Source organism: Oryctolagus cuniculus, chromosome 5, assembly GCF_964237555.1.
Source record: "Oryctolagus cuniculus chromosome 5, mOryCun1.1, whole genome shotgun sequence".
NCBI lineage: Eukaryota > Metazoa > Chordata > Mammalia > Lagomorpha > Leporidae > Oryctolagus > Oryctolagus cuniculus.
Genome location: NC_091436.1, coordinates 9,145,154 through 9,163,101, shown reverse-complemented (window position 1 = coordinate 9,163,101; position 17,948 = coordinate 9,145,154). Strand labels below are relative to the sequence as shown.

Here is a 17,948-nt window from a genome sequence, read left to right as displayed (position 1 = left end):
TCTGCCTGCCTAGGGCTTCCCTCCGCCTTTCGCCCCCCTGCTGAGCTACGGCTCTGGGTGGGCCCCGCTCCCCCTGCCTTTGTCACCTGAGCAGAGGCAGCTTCTCCCCCCCACCACCTGAAGATTTATTTTATTTATTTGAAAGACAATTACACAGAGAGGTAGACACACACACACACAGAAGTCTTCCATCCACTGGTTCACTCCCCAAATGGCTACAATGGCCAGAGCTGAGCAGATTCGGAGCCAGGAGCTTCTTTTGGGTCTCCCACGTGGGTGCAGGGGCCCAAGGACCTGAGCCATCCTCTGCTGCTTTCTTGGGTGCATTAGCAGGGAACTGGATCAGAAGTGGAGCAGCAAGGACTCGAACCTGCGCCCACATGGGATGCCGGCACTGCAGGCGGGGCATTAACCTGCTGTACCACAGCGCTGCCCCTCTTCTCCTTTCACATATTCTAACTGTAGAAGTGATGCATGCTCACTGTAGAACTGTGCACGTGTCTGCATACGTAGATTTCTTAAAATTTTAAAAAGATTGTTTATATGAAAGGCAGAGTTAGAGAGAGAGACACCTTCCATCTGGTGGTTCACTCCCCAAATGGCTGCAATGGCCAGGCTGGGCCAGGCTAAAGCCAGGAGCCGGGCGCTTCACCTGAGTCTCCCATGTGGGTGGCAGGGGCCCAAGCACTTGAGCCATCCTCCACTGTTTTCCAAGCCATTAGCAGGGAGCAGGGTTGGAAGTGGAGCAGCCGAGACTGGAACCTGCACCTTGTGGGATGCTGGCACTGCAGGCGGAGGCTTTACCGGCCAAGCCACAATGCAAGGACTTGTGTTTTCAGCGTGGTCCCGGGGAGCCCTGCACCAGGGTCAGCTGGAAGCTGCTTCAAGTTCAAAGTTCTCAGCTTCCCTCTCGGAGCCTTGGATTCAGAGGGGCTGGGGGAGGGGCCCTCAGGGAGTTCCTTGGAGGCACTTTAGATCTCAGAGTCACTGGTAAAGGAGCAAGGTTAATGAATCATTATTATGGAAATTTCTAGATTACTAATAACCCTGAAAATCACTACTCTTTTGGCTTCTGCTAAACCTAAAAAGGTGGCGCCCTCTTTTGGCACTTCCCTGTAAATGCATGTACTTTTTTAAAAAAAATATGATGTTTAAAAATTTTATTTATTTGAAAGGACACAGAGGTAGTGGGAGGAAAGGGGAGAAAAAAAGAGAGGGAGGGAGACGGAGACAGACAGATTTCCCGTACAGTGGTTCACTCCCCAAATGCTGGCAAAAGCTGGGCTGGGGCCAGGCTGAAGCCAGGAGTCAAGAACTGAATCTGTTATAGAAATGGATACATATGTGAAAAGATTTATGGTGCAATGCAAGCACCACTGTAACAAAACTCAAGCTAAGTCTTTCAAATGGTGGCAGGGACCCAAGTAGTTGAGCCATCGCCTGCCACCTCCGCGGGTGCATGCTAGCAGGAAGCTGGATTGGAAGGGGAGGAGCCAGGACTGGAACTGGGCTGTTAGGTATGGGATGAGCGCCCCCGGGTGGAAGGCTGACAGCTGTGTGTCGCTCCCCCTCTTCGTGGAGGAGCAACACTGAACCCTGCGCTGTTCTTTCGTCTGCTCGGCCCTCCCCGGGTTTGCTGCTGGTTCTTCCCGGGTTGGCTACTATCCCTTCCACCTCCGTGGAAGGGCAGTTCCCCCTGGCCGCATTCCCCACTTCCGCAGGGGAGCGGCACACCGCCGGCCGGCTTTCTCGGGGGCTGCACAGGTTCCCTTAGATGTTCCCCATAGATGTTCCTGGTGCATGCCGTCTCTCTCCTCCTTTATAGTCCTCCTCCGCCAATCCCAACTCGGCTGCCCACACGCCGAGTACGCTGCTCTCCTCCAATCAGGAGCAAGTCCTACAGTTTATTAGTTGAACTGGAGGCAGCTGTGCGGAAGCTGTTTACTTCTCTCCCAGCGCCATATTGTGGGAGAGCAGATGCATAGAATAAGTCCTAATTCGAGTAACTTAGTCTAGTCCAGATTGCTCCCCACAGATCCCCCTTTCTTTTTATTTTTTAGCGTTGATACGCGCCTGTCTTCGGTGTCCCGCGGCACACACTCTGCTCTACTTGCTAGAGTTGCCACAGGTTCTTAAAAGTCCTATCAGGCAAACCGAATCCGGGTCCTCTCTTCGCCATGTTATGAGGAGGTTTTTAGGCGCTGATGCGTGCCTGTGTTCGGTGCCCTGCAGCGCATTCTCTGGTCGAGCCTGCAGGGGCTTACAAGCTCTATCAGGCAAACCGAATCCAAGCCTTCTCATTGCCTTTTGTGGGGGAGACTTATTAGTGTTGGTTTGTGCCTATCTTCGGTGACCTGCAGCTCACACTCTGGTCGAGCTGCTCGCTGGCGCTTACCGCCTTAAATCAGGCAGACCGAATCCAAGCTTAATATTGTTGTATTGTGGGGAAGCCTTACTGATGTTAATTCGTGCCTGTCTTCGGTGACCTGTGGCGCATAAGCTGCTAGCTGCCCGCAGGTGCTCATCGCCTCACTTGATTAGGCAGACCGAATCCAAGCCTTCTAATTGGCATGTTGAGGGGAGGCCTTATTTCTCTCTATTTCTCTATCTCCGGGCATTCCTATTTCTCCCATTTTACTTCTATCTTCCAGCATTCCTATTTCTCTCACTTTACTTCTAAAACTTCTGTTTCTCTTATCCCCGCAGCTTCCCGGCACCTCGCCCCGCCGGCGGGTTCCCGGCTCTGCGCCGCTTCAGCCCGCGCGCCTCTCTCATCTGCGCAGCTTCCCGGCTTTGCGCGGCTCGGCTTCGCGCGCTCCGCGGTCTCCACGCCTAACCCTTTCGCGTCTGAACCACGGCCTACGCCAGCCCCGTTCCCTATCTACTCACGCCCCGTGCTCTCTCTGCACGCGGCGGCTTCCGCGAGTAACACAGCGTAGCTTGTGTCTCCACCACTAGCATTCAATCCAAGTTCCCCGGGCTAGCCTGGCGAATTCAACCCAGCGTACGTCTCCGCCCCACGATTTGGCTTCCCGTCCTTTGCTCCCCGGGCTAATCAGACGGATCCCAATCTGGCTTACGTCTCAGCTTCTGGTTTCAACTTTTCGCCCCCTATTCCCGGGCTAACCTGAGAACCCCAAAGTGGCTTTCGTTTCCGCCTTGGCCTGCCCCCCGCGGCTTCAATTTCCCTAACATTTTTCTCTACCCGGTATGTTTCCCCAAGCTTTCCTCCAACAATATTCCTCCCTCATTTCTCCTGGCCTCTCCCCACAGTCCGCATCCGAGTCTGTTTGTTCTAGCTTTCACTTTCGCTTTCGACCTTAAAGATTTCTCCCAGCTTCCCCCCGTAGTCCGTATCCGAGTCTATGCCTAGGCTTTCAATAGCTTCTTCCGGCTCCTTTTTCGTCCGGCTTTTCCCTAGGCTGTTTGCTAGTTTCTCTCTCCGATATTTTCCCTAGGCTGTTTGCTAGTTTCTCTCTCCGATATTTTCCCTAGTTCTTCCCGTTTCTTCCCTCCTAAGTTTTTTATCCGTCCTAGGTTTCCTATCCGAGTCACGTTTCTTCCTTCCTAAGTTTTCTATCCGTCCTAGGTTTCCTATCCGAGTCACGGCACCATTATGTCGCTCCCCCTCTTCGTGGAGGAGCAACACTGAACCCTGCGCTGTTCTTTCGTCTGCTCGGCCCTCCCCGGGTTTGCTGCTGGTTCTTCCCGGGTTGGCTACTATCCCTTCCACCTCCGTGGAAGGGCAGTTCCCCCTGGCCGCATTCCCCACTTCCGCAGGGGAGCGGCACACCGCCGGCCGGCTTTCTCGGGGGCTGCACAGGTTCCCTTAGATGTTCCCCATAGATGTTCCTGGTGCATGCCGTCTCTCTCCTCCTTTATAGTCCTCCTCCGCCAATCCCAACTCGGCTGCCCACACGCCGAGTACGCTGCTCTCCTCCAATCAGGAGCAAGTCCTACAGTTTATTAGTTGAACTGGAGGCAGCTGTGCGGAAGCTGTTTACTTCTCTCCCAGCGCCATATTGTGGGAGAGCAGATGCATAGAATAAGTCCTAATTCGAGTAACTTAGTCTAGTCCAGATTGCTCCCCACAGCTGTGCAAACGCCACCCCCAGCTGGGACGTTTTATTGCTTGATATTCAACCTTAAAAGCAGAAAGATGACAATACTAATACTCCTCTAAATTAAAAATGTCTACATTTAAAAATAATCTCGGATTTTCATTCTTTTTTGATATAAGTTTTGATTTTTTAAAAAAGATTTATTTATTTGAAAGGCAGAGTGACAGAGAGGGACAGATCTTCCATCTGCTGGTTCGCTCCCCACATCGCTGCCATGGCCATGCCAAGGCCAACGCCAGGAGCCAGGGGCTCTCAGGGTCTCCCGTGTTGTCGGCAGGGCCCACAACAAGCACTTGGGCCATTTTCTGTTGTCTCCTGAGGCTCAACAGCAGGGAACTGAATCGGAAGTGGAGCGGCCAGGACTCCCATGGGATGCGAGCCACAGCTTAGCCTGCTGGCCACAAAGCCGGCTCCGCTGTGTTGTTAATAATTGGGGAAATAACATGATTTAGGGAGGGAGGGCCTTAACGTAGCCTCTGATAACGCTGTCGCTCATTCATCATATAGCTGACTGGGGCGGTTATCGGTTCTGATAACCATGATGGAGACTAACCCTTGCCCCCCCCCCCCCACTCCACTCGGTGTGAATCACTCTCCAGGCAGCTGGTCAGGGTTCTACCCTTCCACATGTATGGCTCGGCCACGGCTGGGCCGACCACGTGGCTGTGAGAACAGCGTCAGGCTGCCTCTGTGCGGGCTTGCAACGCGTGGGCTCATGGACCAAAGGAGTAGGGGGCGGTCACCACGGGGCTGACTGCCCGGGGACGGGCTTGCTCAGCGGAGGCCCCGCCCCTGCAGCTCAGCAGGAGGATACTGTGAGTCCGACCCCCGCCTGTACCTGCACCTGCGCTCTCCCGGGACCGCGTCTGTGTGCAGCCATGGGTGTTTTCAAGATAGAAAATGCTGATGTGCTTTTGTCTGATTGTTCAAAAAAAAAAAAAAAAAAAGTGGCTTCTTCCTCTTGGGTATTTTCTGACTCCCTTCCTTCAGAGGACAGACAAAAGCAGGAGGGCAAAGGGCTGGTTTCCCCGGCAGACTGGATTGCTTGTCGCGCCCTGACGAGACTCGGAGACTCGTCTCTTTGCACCGGCTGGGGCGGAGGTGGTCAAGTCGGAGTTCACAGTTCACGGGGTGGAGTGAGACCTGACCTTCCGACTTGCGGCTTCCGCCCTGGGTTTCTAGAACGTCTTTCCAAAGCAGGTCCTTGACTTCATTTGCTTGTGTTGCTGTCAGTTTGATAGGTAGGTAGGTAGATATGTACGTATTTACATATGTGTGTGTACATTGGCACACACACATAACCAGCACATATGTGTAGCCACTGAAGAAGCAAAGAGAAACATGCAATGACTGAAGACACATTGAAGACAGAAAATTGGGTAGCAATGTGAAAATAGCCATTGTAAACAGAGAGAGAGGTCTTCCACCCGCTGGTTCCCTCCCCAGATGGCCACAACGGCCGGAGCTGCGCCAGTCCAAAGCCAGGAGCTTCCTCCAGGTCTCCCATGCAGGTGCAGGGGCCCAAGGACTTGGGTCATCTTCTGCTGCTATCCCAGGCCATAGCAGAGAGCTGGATCGGAAGAGGAGCAGCCGGGACTGGAACTGGCACCCATATGGGATGCCGGCACTGCAGGCGGCAGCTTTACCGGCTACACCATAGCGCCGGTTCCTCAATTTCTTCTATGACCCAGTGTTCAGTAGTATACTGTTCAATGTGCGTATATTTCTAAAGTCTCTTTTGTGTTGATTAATTATTTTATTTTAAAGATTTATTTATTTGAGAGGTAGAGTTACAGACACAGAGAGGGAAAGACAGAGAGAAAGGTCTTCCATCCACTGGTTCACTCCCCAAATGGCTACAACAGCTGGAGATGGGCTGATCTGGAGCCAGGAGCTTCCTCTGGGTCTCCCCTATGGGAGCAGGGACCCTACCACTTGGGTCTTTTTCCACTGCTTTTGCAGGCCTTTAGCAGGAAGCTGGATCTGAAGAGGAGCAGCTGGGACATGATCTGGCACCCACGTGGGATGCTAACACCACAGGTGGAAGCTTAGCCTACTATGCCACAGTGCTGGCTCCTCATATATAATTTTATTCCATTGTGGTCAGAAAAGATACATGATAGGATTTTAATTTTTTAAAATTCATTGAGGTCTGTTGTGGCCTAACAAGGATATGAATTCTAAAGCTGTTGGGTAAGATGTTGGGTAAAATATAATGTAAATATATCTGTTAGGTCCTTTTGGTGTGCAATATAGTTGGATTCTGTTATTTCTTGGTTGATGTTTTTGGTCTGGATGATCTGTCCATCGACGAAAGGGGGGCATTGAAATTTCCCACTGTTGGGCCGGCGCCGTGGCTCACTTGTTAATCCTCCGCCTGCGGCGCCGGCATCCCATATGAGCGCCGGGTTCTGGTCCTGGCTGCTCCTCTTCCAGTCCAGCTCTCTGCTGTGGACTGGGAGGGCAGTGGAGGATGGCCCACATGCTTGGGCCCTGCACCCGCATGGGAGACCAGGAGAAGCACCTGGCTCCTGGTTTCGTGGCAGCCATCTGAGGAGTGAACCAGCAGAGGGAAGACCTTTCTCTCTGTCTCTCTCTCTTACTGTCTGTAACTCTACCTGTGAAATAAAAAAAATAAAAAATTTAAAAAATTTAGAAATTTCCCACTGTTATTGTATTGGAGTCTATCTGTCCCATTAGATTTAATTTTTTTATAATGTTGGATCCAATGACATTAGGTATATATATACACATTTAAAATAATTATCTTTTTTAAAAAAACATTTATTTGAAAGAATTAGAGAAGGAAGGAGAAAAAGTGTGTGGGGGGGGGGGAGAGAGAGAGAGAGAGCGAGAGCGAGAGAGAGAATGAATAACTTCCATCTGCTGCTTCACTCCCTAAATGGCCGTGACAGCCAGGCTAGGCCAGGCTGAAACCAGGAGCTGGGAGTTTCATCCGGGTCTCCCACGTGGGTGCAGGGGCCCAAGCACTTGGGCCTCTCCCGCTGCTTTCCCAGGTGCACTAGCAGGGAGCTGGATCCAAGTGGCAGCTGGGATTTGAATCATTGCCATGTGGCGTGCTTGTGTTGTAGGTGGTGGCTTACCCCATTAGGCCACAATGCTGGCCCCTAATTATATCTTCTTATTTAATTGATTCTCTGATCACTATATAGTGACTTTCTTTTTTCCCTTTACAGTTTTTATCTTAAAGTCCGTTTTTTCTGATATAACTACTCCTGCTCGATTTTGGTTCTCACTTCTGTGGAATGTCTTTTCCCATTCTTTTACACTCAGTCTGCACGCGTCTTTACTGGTGAAGTGAGTTTCTTATTTGCATTATCATTGGATTTTGTTTTTGAATCCATTCATCCAGTCTGTATTTTTTTTTTAAAGATTGATTTATTTGAGAGAGAGAGTTACAGACAGAGAGAGGCAGAGACACAGAGAAAGGTCTTCCATCAGATGGTTCACTCTCCAAATGGATGCATTGACCAGAACTGTCTGATCCGAAGCCAGGAGCCAGGAGCTTCTTCTGGGTCTCCCACGTGGGTGCCGGGGCCTGAGCACTTGGGCCATCTTCTGCTGCTTTTCCGAGGCCATAGCAGAGAGCCAGATCGGAAGAGAAGCAGCCGGGACACAAACCGGCATCCATGTGGGATACCGGCACCGCAGACAGAGGCTTAGCCTACTACGCCACAGCGCGGCCCCGCCAGTCTGTACCTTTTAATGTAGTCCACGTAGACTCAGTCTGACTTGGTGGCTTGCTGTGCTGACGAGGTGTGAGTATTCTCGACTTCCCTCCTATGCACCTGCTGCTCTGGTGGGCTCATGGGGGTTACCCTTCTTTTACTTCTGAAATACAGCTCCCTTGACGGCTTCTGTAGGGCTGGTCTGGTGGGGATGAAGTCCCTTAGTTTTGTCCTCTAAAGCCATGATTTGGCCTTCGTTTGTGAAGATCAGCTTTGCTGTGTCTGGTGTTGGCTGCCAGTCATTTTCTGCAGACACTGGAATGTGTCGCGTTGTTCCCTCTGGCCTGCAAGGTCGCTGCTGAGAAATCAGTTATTCTGCCAGCGCTGCGGCTCACTAGGCTAATCCTCCGCCTTGCGGCGCTGGCACACCGGGTTCTAGTCCCGGTCGGGGCGCCGGATTCTGTCCCGGTTGCCCCTCTTCCAAGCCAGCTCTCTGCTGTGGCCCGGGAGTGCAGTGGAGGATGGCCCAGGTGCTTGGGCCCTGCACCCCATGGGATACCAGGAGAAGCACCTGGCTCCTGCCATCGGATCAGCGCAGTGCGCCGGCCGCAGCGCACCGGCCACGGCGGCCATTGGAGGGTGAACCAACGACAAAAGGAAGACCTTTCTCTCTGTCTCTCTCTCTCACTGTCCACTCTGCCTGTCAAAAAAAAAAAAAATCAGTTATTCTAATGAGAGTTCCCTAAGTCTGTCTGGCACATGTGGCACATTTTTCTTGCGGTTTTCAGAACTCTCCCTCTTAGCCCTTTGTCAGTTTGACTGCAATACGAGAATACTTCAGAACTTCCATGAACGTTTGCCTTTTAATTCCGTTTTCCCGTGAACTCTTTGAAGTCCCCTCACATGCTGTGCGGAGCAGATTCTCAGGGTCACTTGGGGTCCGACAGACCTCCTATACCTGGATGTCCACATCTTTCCCAGGATTGGGACATTTCAATAAGGTTTCTATGACTTTGCCTTTTCCTTCGCTTTCAGAAAGCCCGGAGTTTGAATATGTGCTCATTAATGATATCCCAAGGGTTCAGTCTGTCTTCACTCTTTTTTTCCCTCCAAACTGGGACATTTTGAGTTCAGATATTTTTATGTTTTTTAATTTTTATTTATTTTTTATTTTTTTGACAGGCAGAGTGTACAGTGAGAGAGAGAGAGACAGAGAGAAAGGTCTTCCTTTGCCATTGGTTCACCCTCCAATGGCCGCCCCGGCTGGCACGCTGCGGCCGGCGCACCGCGCTGATCCGATGGCAGGAGCCAGGTGCTTCTCCTGGTCTCCCATGGGGTGCAGGGCCCAAGCACTTGGGCCATCCTCCACTGCACTCCCGGGCCACAGCAGAGAGCTGGACTGGAAGAGGAGCAACCAGGACAGAATCCGGCGCCCCATCCGGGACTAGAACCTGGTGTGCCGGCGCCACAAGGTGGAGGATTAGCCTAGTGAGCCACGGCGCTGGCCTATTTATTTATTTATTTTTTGACAGGCAGAGTTAGTTTTTCCTGGTGATGTGTCAGAGTGTGTTTGGTGGCTACTTTGGCTTTCTTCCAGTGGGATGCCACGGTGTGTTCTCCCTATAGTCTTTGGGTGTGGTGCAGAGAGCAGTAGATCAGAGAGCCTGTCACCACGGGCCACGTGAGGGTGAGGATACTTGAGTGATCCAAAAGGGTATGGTGCATAAGAAGTGGGGGTGGGATGCCGCCGTGTGGCTACTTCAGGGGGCCTGGGCAGGTGTGGTGCAGCGTGCACACATCGGAGGTATAATGGCGCCAGACGTCTCCATGAGCTGAGCAAGGGTGGGGCTACTCCAGCGAGCCACAGGCCACGTGGCTCACGTGGACACAGCTCACGTGGCAGCAGAGGCTGAGCGCCTCTCTGTGCACCTGTCAGTCTGGCGCGGGGGCGGGGTCACTCTCACCTGCCTGGGCAGGTGAGGGGCAACTTGCTGGTGCACTTCTGTCAGTCTCCGGGGACGGTAAGGGGTGGGGTGGCTCTAGCGTGCCTGGGCGGTGCCTGTCAGTCTTTGCTGGTGGCCTGGCAGCAGGAACAGGGCATGGCTGGATTTGGCTCTATTGATGCTGTGTTTATAGCATCGTGTCCTTCAGGGTAAGCTTGCTTCTGGGTTCTGTCCTGGGGAACACCAAGATGTGTAAGACAAGGCCCATGACCTCAAAAAGGTGACCCTCCAGGGGCCCGCAGAGTGGTGCAGCAGGTGAAGCTGCTACCTAGGATGCCGGCATCCCTGACGGGCACCCACTTGAGTCCCGGCTGCTCCACTGCCAGTCCAGCACCTTGGGATACTCGAATGGAGTTCCAGGTACCTGACTTCAGCCTGGAGCAGCCCTGGCCATTGCTGTCATTTGGGGAGTGAACAGATGACAAATCTGTCTCCCTCTCATTGTAACTCTATTTTAAATAATAATAAAAAAAAAAAAACTAAAAAAAAAAAAATAGTTCATGATCCCAGGGAGGAGGTGGACATGTGGCGGGGACTTCATGGCAGAAGTGGACTAGAAGACAGGAGTGGACGTCTAGTCCAGCAGTTCGGATGTCCTGTCTCCTACGCAGTGTCTGGATTTCATTCCAGGCTCTGGCTCTTGACTCCAGCTCCACTAATGCAGTCCCTGGGAGGCAGCAGTGATGTGCAGGTGACTGGGGTCCCGACCCATGAGGGAGACTCAGATGAAGAGCCCAGCTCCTGGATCTGGTCGGGCCCACACCTGGTTATCGCAAGCATTTGGGGAGTGAACCAGCGGACGGGACCTTGCCCTGTCTCTCACGTAAATAATAATATGAGAGGTTTATTTTGGCATCAAAAATTTTGAAATCCATGCATGAGGAATGTTCAAAAAGTTCATGGAAATGTATATTATGAAATCCTATGCACAAATTTTAAAACATTTGGACACAAGATTTATTATTTGAAAGGCAGAATTGCAGGGAGAGAAAGACACAGAGAGAGAGAGAGAGAGAGATTTTCCATTTGCTGGTTCACTCTCCAGATGACCACAGTGGCCAGGGCTGGACCAGCCAGAAGCCAGGAGCCAGGAGCTGCTTCTGGGTCTCCCACGGGTGGCAGGGGCCCGAGGACTTGTGCCATCTGCTGTTGCTTTCCCAGGTGCATCAGTAGGAGCTGTATCGGGGGCGGAGCAGCGGGACACGAACTGGCACCTGTGTGGAATGCCTGCGTTGCAGACGGCAGCTTTCCTCGCTACGCTGGCCGCCGTGGACTTTGTGAAGTGCCCCGTGCACAGCTGATGCAGCAGCCCCAGGCGCTTCCATGCCAGCGTGCACAGAAATCCCTGTCCTTAAGCCCGTAGAAAGCGCCGTGGACCAAGTCGCGTAGGGTAGGCAGCTTCAGCCAGCGCCTGCCTCACGGTGCTGGAGAGGGAGGTCCAAAGCGAGCCTTCCCCTCCTCTCCTGGCCCTGGGAAGGACCCCTCCTGGCCTCTCCCAGCTCCTGGAGTTCCGGGTGCTCCTCCATCTGCACAGGGCCACCCTCCGTGTGCCTCTCTGGGTCCAGCTCTCCTCATTTTAGGAGGACACTGGTCCTTGGAACAGGACTTTCAGGGCTTATCCTAATGACCTCATCTTGACTTGACCTGCAAGAAATGTGCCTCTAGGACTGACCGGAGCTCGGAGCTAACAGCTCTTCCTAGGGCACAGAGCTGAGTCCCTAACAGCACAGAGGCAGCAGGCTCAGAGCAAGGAACGGCAGGTGCCTGTCTGCGCTGGGCTGGGCTGGGCTGGGTGGGGGGAGGCAGGGCGGGGCAGAGGAGGGTGCTGGCCCCCCACCTTCGGGCCGCTCCCACCCAGGCCAGCGCCCAGCCCTCTAGATGGTCGCGGTCTCACTTTTTATGGTGAACCATTTCCACCCACGCTGTTCTAGAGGTCCCCCTGGCCCTGCGCCCACCTCCGGAGGCCGGCAGGGGGAGCCAGAGAGCCGTCCTGGGCCCCGGGCGAGGGGCGGAGGCTCCTGGACGCTGTGAGGTCCACCTGCCGGAGTCGCCATCTTCGGGGCTGAGACGGTCGGGGTCCAGGTGTGGGGGGACTGACCCGGACAGGGCCCCGGGGTCGCGTGGGGCCTGGGCTTCGGCGGCACGCGCGGGTTGGGGTGGCGGAGACAGCGTCGCTTTGGGGGCCGTGCCAGGCCTGGGCTCGCCCCAGCCTCCCGGGGCCCGGCATCTGGCTGCTGGGGTTCTGGTTTCGCCCCAAGCCAGGCTGGACACTCGGGGTCCGTATTTGTTTTCTCACCCCCGTCATCCACTCGTGGCGAGGCGGGCTCCCGCGTCACGGGCGCGTGCCCGCCATTGTGGGCGGTTCGGGCTCGGGTGAGAATGTGGGGACCCCCGTGGTGGGCCCCGGGAAGCACCAGCGGGCAGGGAGGCCCAACCGTGAGATGGGACCTGGAGGGTCCCGCCCACCCTGAGGCCACGACCCTTGACCTCTGGGGCTGACCCCTGACCTGGGAGCCCATCCCCGCTTACAGTGGGGATGTTTAGAAATACCCCAGTTGTCGGTGTGTGTTTGGGAAACACTAATAGCTAAGTCTGTCTCAGCAAGGGTATTTCGACAAGTTCATGGACAGTGGAATTAAAAGATAAGCTAGTAATTTGGTGCAAAAAATTTGGAAATCTGTGCATATGTGGTGGTCTCCAAAAAGTTCCTGGAAGAGCATAAGCATGGATTTAGATTTTTTTGCACCAGAATAAACTTAGGTTTTAATTCCATTTTCCCAGGAACTTTGGGAAGTGCCCTGTGCCAGCCAGGTGCATGGCAGGTGTGCTGCAGCCGCAGCCGTGTGGGGCAGAGGAGGCTCCCTGAGGGCGCAGCCCTGGGGCCCCTTCCCAGCCGCCCCTGGAAGGACACGCAGTGGGACTGCTGGCGTCTAGGCCTGGTGTGAAAGCCGTTTTGCCTTGACACACAAAGGACACACACGCAGCCTTGTTTGGGGAATTATCAGCCACTGTAACTAGAAATAAGCAGATTACATTTTTCAAGATTAATTTAATCTCCGTCACGAGGAGTGTTTGTGGGGACATTTCATGCAGTTATGAACGTTTCCAACTGGGAGCCGGAGGCTTGAGCCGTTTTTCAAATTCTCCCGATTTAGCAAATCTCATGCAACATCCACTTTTAGTAAAAGCACACTCTCTGTGTGTGGAAATGTAGTTCCTAAAACGTGAAATCCTCCCTTCTTACGTATCAGATTCAGTGATTTTTAGTAAATTTGTAGAATCGTACAAGCATCACCCGGAGTCTAATGTCCCAGTGTTTCTATCAGCTCCCAGCGATCTCTCTGTTAATTACAAGTGATATAAGAAACAAATGTAACTTATTACTTCCTGTGTTTGCCTCACCTACCTTATAGTCCTGCTAATGAATGACCTTTATTGATGTGTCCTGCAGGCAAACACCAGACAGCTGGGGCCAGGCTCCTGCAATCTTATCAGCATCCCAGGTGAGTGCTGGGACAGGGTGTCCTCACCCCGGGCGGCCACAGGAGCCCCAAGCTCTGAAGGGATCTCTTGACTTTCAGATGTCACTACTCTGGAATGCATCTTTTTTTTTTTTTTTTTTTTGGTTTAATGATAAAGAGCCTGGAAAAGGTTCAGACAGAGGCTTCTTCTAAGAAGGCTTCTAGCTAGTGTGGTCTTTTTTCACTAAACCTTCTGTTATGTTCCTTAAACTCTCTTGCACTGTTGCATGTTTCCCCAAATGAAATTTTTTTGACTGTAATTCCATGACATTTCATTGTCTGCAACACCACATGCAGTGCCGGGTACCTGAGGGGTGTTTGTGGACTGAACCTTGGTAGAATTGAATGACCGGCACCACTACAAGTTCCCCACTGCCACTGTGCGGTTTCTCAGGTCTGGAACTCTCTCGTTTTTCCTCCTGGTGGTTTCCAGGCTTTGAGCACAAGCTTGCAGTTCTTCTCGTGGTGGGTTTCTGTCTTCACGGCGGCTCTGGCTCTTCTGTCCCTGTGGTCTGAGCTCAGAGAACGCAGGAGTCCACGTGGGGCTCCGCGTGGGGAGTCAGGTTCTGGAGCAGCCCGGTGGGCAAGCCAGGTCCCTGGCTTCCCGGCTGCTTCAGGCTCTCGATGGTGTGGACGCCCAGACCACAGGCAGCGTGACCCCCTCATTGCCATGTTCACGTGCCAGGAACAGTGGCCCTCGGGCAACAAGTGCAAGCAGGACTACTGGATCTTTTTCTAAACCATGAGACAGTTAAGGAAACGCTTAAACCCGAGTTACGGAGCAGTGACACACCTTGGATTTGTAACACCAGGTACCTACCTCGTTCATAACGAGTGTCTACTTCTGTATTTTCTCTCAGTAGCAAAATTTCTGTGGTTCCTCCGACTCCGCCGCCTCTCAGTGAAAGCCAGTGTGGTGACAGCCCTGGCAGGGTAACGTATCCACCTGTGCAGTCCCTGGGGGACACAGGGCAGAGGAAGTGTGTGTGTGTGTGTGTGTGTGTGTGTGTTGGGGAGGGGGCACTGAGAGGCTGGCCCGAGAGCCTGCTAGCACAGGGGTGGGACTTGGTAGAGTGAGTCATAGACACTGAGGCATGGACCCCAGGACATGTGAGGTCGGAAGTCAGGTCATGAAGTCTCCTTCCACCTGCCTCTGGTGGCCATGGGCCATCTGCATTGCCAGCTAGCCCCCTTCTGCCTGCACCCCACCCCCCACAGCCTCCTCTCCTACCCTTGTCATGTTGTCAGCACTCTTCCCCAACTGTGCACACGGCACGTGGAGAATCTCTGGGGTTCAAGGAGAGACACAGGCTGGTATAGGTGTGTGCGAGCGGGCGTGCCGTGGAACGTGAGCATGTGTGGGCTGTACCACAGGGTGGGCCAGCTTGGTTTGCGTCCACAGATGCTCATTTGCTGTGTGATCTCGGGAGACTTACCTGGGTTTCCCAACCGAGAGCCGGAAATAATTACGTTTAGACAAACTTGCCTCCCACGACTGTTGGGAGAAGTCATAAATAACGTCTGTGCTGGTGCTCAGAAACCATGAAGCACCGTGGAAAAATATGGTCTTGGTTCTCTTCATTATTCTGTGAACCAAAGGGAGCAGTCTTATCTGTGGGAGCACCTGCGTGTGTGCCGATGCTAGTGTGTACGTTCTTTTCTCCTTTCCGATGGAGACTCCAGGGTGACCATTGAAATCCTGCCCGACTTTCGACTAGAGATTTTAAATTCCCTGGAGTTGTTCTAACACCTGTGTGCTCAGAGTATATTTATTAGATGGTTGGGCAGGTGGACAGATGGGTGACTCGATGGGTGGATTGATGAATGGTATATGACTGGATGGATCCATGAGTGGGTGGGTGGACAGATGGATGGGTGGGTGGGTAGATGGATGGGTGGGTGGATGGATGGACGGGTGGGTGGGTGGACAGATGGATGGGTGGGTGGGTAGATGGATGGGTGGGTGGATGGATGGACGAGTGGGTGGGTGGGTGGGTGGATGGATGGACCAGTGGGTGGGTGAATGGGTGGATGAGTGGGTGGGTGGATGGATGGATGGGTGGATGGGAAGATGACTGGATGGATGGATGGTGGATGGATGAAGAGATGGATGGATGGATGGATGACTGGGTAGATGGACTGATAGATGGACAGATGGATGGACGGACAGATGGACGGGTGTGCCTTGGAGGGGGAAGTGATCTCCTTTCTGTTACTTCCTCTCCTTCCTCCTCTCTCCGGCTTCGGGGTGCAGAACTGCTTGGCTCCCGGCTGCTCACCTTGTGCCTTAACACCCCTCGGCCCCGTGTCACACGCAGCCTCCCCATGTCGGCAGCCTTTCTGCCTGGAGTGGGGGAGGGGCCCTAGGAGAAAGGAGGCTAAACAAGCAGAGTACAACCTTGGAGCCAATGAAATGTCAGTCATCAATCAAAAGAGGTCGTTGTCATCTTGTCCTTTAATGAGGAGGTCAAAATACAGAGGAGAAATGCTGAGTGAAGAGGACACTAGCTCTGGGCGCACTGTGCCCTCTCTGCCCAGACACGCACACCCGTGCCCACGCCCTCGCCCTCGCCCACACCCACACCCACGTCCTCGCCCTCATGCAGCCCACACCTGCACGTACCCACATACACACACCTGGCAGCGTTTGGGGGCTGGCAGCCTGCAAACTGCAGGGCAAATAGAAGTCAGTCAAGCGTAACTCTCTCTCCTGTCTGTGTTTTAGTTACAGGAACTTGGTCAGTTTAAAGGATTTAATAAGTCCGTGGAAAATCTGTTTCTGTCTGTTACCACCCGCATGAAAAGTAAGTGGATGCCTCTTCTTGTGTTCTCCCCCTGCCCTGGAGACCTTGGCTGGCACTGCCCCCAGACCCAGAGAACAGCCATGCCGCCCAGCCCTCCGTCTCCTCCCCCACAGAGCAGGCCTCTGTTCCTTGTGGCGTGAGGGACGCCGTTTCAGTCCTCTGTGCTGGCGCGGCCCCCTCCTGCTCCTGCCCAGGCCTGCCTGGCTCAGAGCTGCAGGCAGAGGCGTTGGTGTATCCTAGGACCCCCACGGCAGGGTGGAGCCCATCCCGTGCCTCCTGAGGCTGGCTCAGGGGTCCCTGCATTTCTTTTTTTTTTTTTTTTTGTAAAGACTTATTCTTTGGAAAGCAAAGCGGCAGAGAGAGGGAGAGACTGAACTCTTTCATCTGCTGGTTCACTCCCCAAGTAACCGCAATGGCCAGGGCTGGGCCAGGCTCACACCAGGAGCCAGGAGCTCCATCCGGGTCTCCTGCATGGATGGCAGGGGTCTGAGTACTTGAGCCATCATTTACTCCCTCCTGGGTCCCTCAGCGGGAGGCTGGAGAAGTGGGGTGTGGGCGTCCTGAGTGGCGGCTTATCCCACTGCACCGCAGCACATGCTGCCCCCTCCCCCGGGGTTCTGTTCAGTTTCTACCCATCATCCTTTTCTGCGGTGGCCTGGGCATGGTTGCACTGGCGCAGCTTGGCTCTGAGACGATCTTGTTTGATTTTCATTATTCGCCTGCGTTCCCCACAAGCTCTGTCTAAGCTGTCACACGATGACAATGGAAACCTCAGCCGATGACTGTGTCACATGGGGGTCTGCTCCCTTCTCTTTCAGGAGGGGAAATAGCTGGGTGTTAGGGGCCTTTTTGCTCACAGAGCTCAGGGGCTTAAAAATCTGCCTGCCAGGGGCTGTCCTTGTGGCACAGCGGGCTAGGCTGCTGCCTGCGATGCTGGCATCCCGCACCAGAGCGCCAGTTCAAGTCTTGGCGACTCTACTTCCGATCCAGATTCGTGCTAGTGCACCCGGGAAAGCAGCGGATGATGGCCCAAGTGCTCGGTGCCCTACCACCCCTGTGGGAGGCCAGGATGGAATACCCGGCTGCTAGCTTCAGCCTGGCCCATCTGGGGAGTGAACCAGTGGATGGAAGCGCTCACTCTCTTTTTCTGTTTCTCCCTCTCTGTTTATGTCCCTCTGCCTATCAAATAAATGGTTAAAAATGGTTAAAGTCCCCTGCCAGGCGCTCGTCAGTGCCCCCGCAGTGGCCGTCAGCCTGGCCAGGGTGCCCTGACCGTGCCAGCTGCTTGTACGCTCTGCATCTGGGTTTTTCTCCCGTTGATGGTCTCTGTTCTTTCAGCACACGCAGCCCCTCCCCAGTCTGTGCAGGTTGTGTGAATTCCATCCTGTTCTGGCTGCTGCGGAATCAGTGCCTCGGCCGTGGGCCACCCAGAGACGGGCCCTGTCCTGGAGGCCTGTGGGCTGCACCCTGCACTGGCAGCTGGCGCACCTGACGAGCTTCCAGTTATTTAAGGCCACACTCAGCCTCGCCTGTGCACCTGCTCGTGTGCCTGAGGCTTGCTGGTTTCATACCCAAGTGGACAAGGGGCGCTAAGCCCTGGGGACTGGTGACAGCAGAACACTGTCCCTTCTCAGATGTGGGACGTTGGCTGCTGCAGTAGGACCTGTGTTCCCACTTGTCCTTGGCCTAGAGGTGGGGCTACCAGCACCCAGCCGTCTGGAGTCCTGGTAATGACCGTGTGCCTGAGATCTTTGCCGAGTGCTCCTGCTGGTTCCACGGGGAAGGTGCCAGTGGTGGCTGCACAGGTGCT

At 53.9% G+C, this 17,948-nt stretch overlaps 1 protein-coding gene across 14 annotated transcripts in view; it reads left to right on the top strand.

The window, feature by feature from the left end:
- The window catches only part of SYTL3 (synaptotagmin like 3), an 88,834-nt gene that overhangs the window by 40,197 nt on the left and 30,689 nt on the right, over positions 1-17,948 (top strand). For 11 of the 14 annotated variants that reach the window (XM_070073321.1, XM_070073318.1, XM_070073315.1 and 8 more), the window contains 3 exons: positions 13,265-13,316; positions 14,195-14,267; positions 16,060-16,138. In XM_070073321.1, the coding sequence (XP_069929422.1) occupies positions 13,265-13,316; positions 14,195-14,267; positions 16,060-16,138 (204 nt within the window). Of the gene's footprint in view, positions 1-11,642; positions 11,896-13,264; positions 13,317-14,194; positions 14,268-16,059; positions 16,139-17,948 lie in introns of those variants that run through there. The other 3 variants (XM_070073323.1, XM_051855198.2, XM_051855206.2) reach the window with 2 other exon arrangements.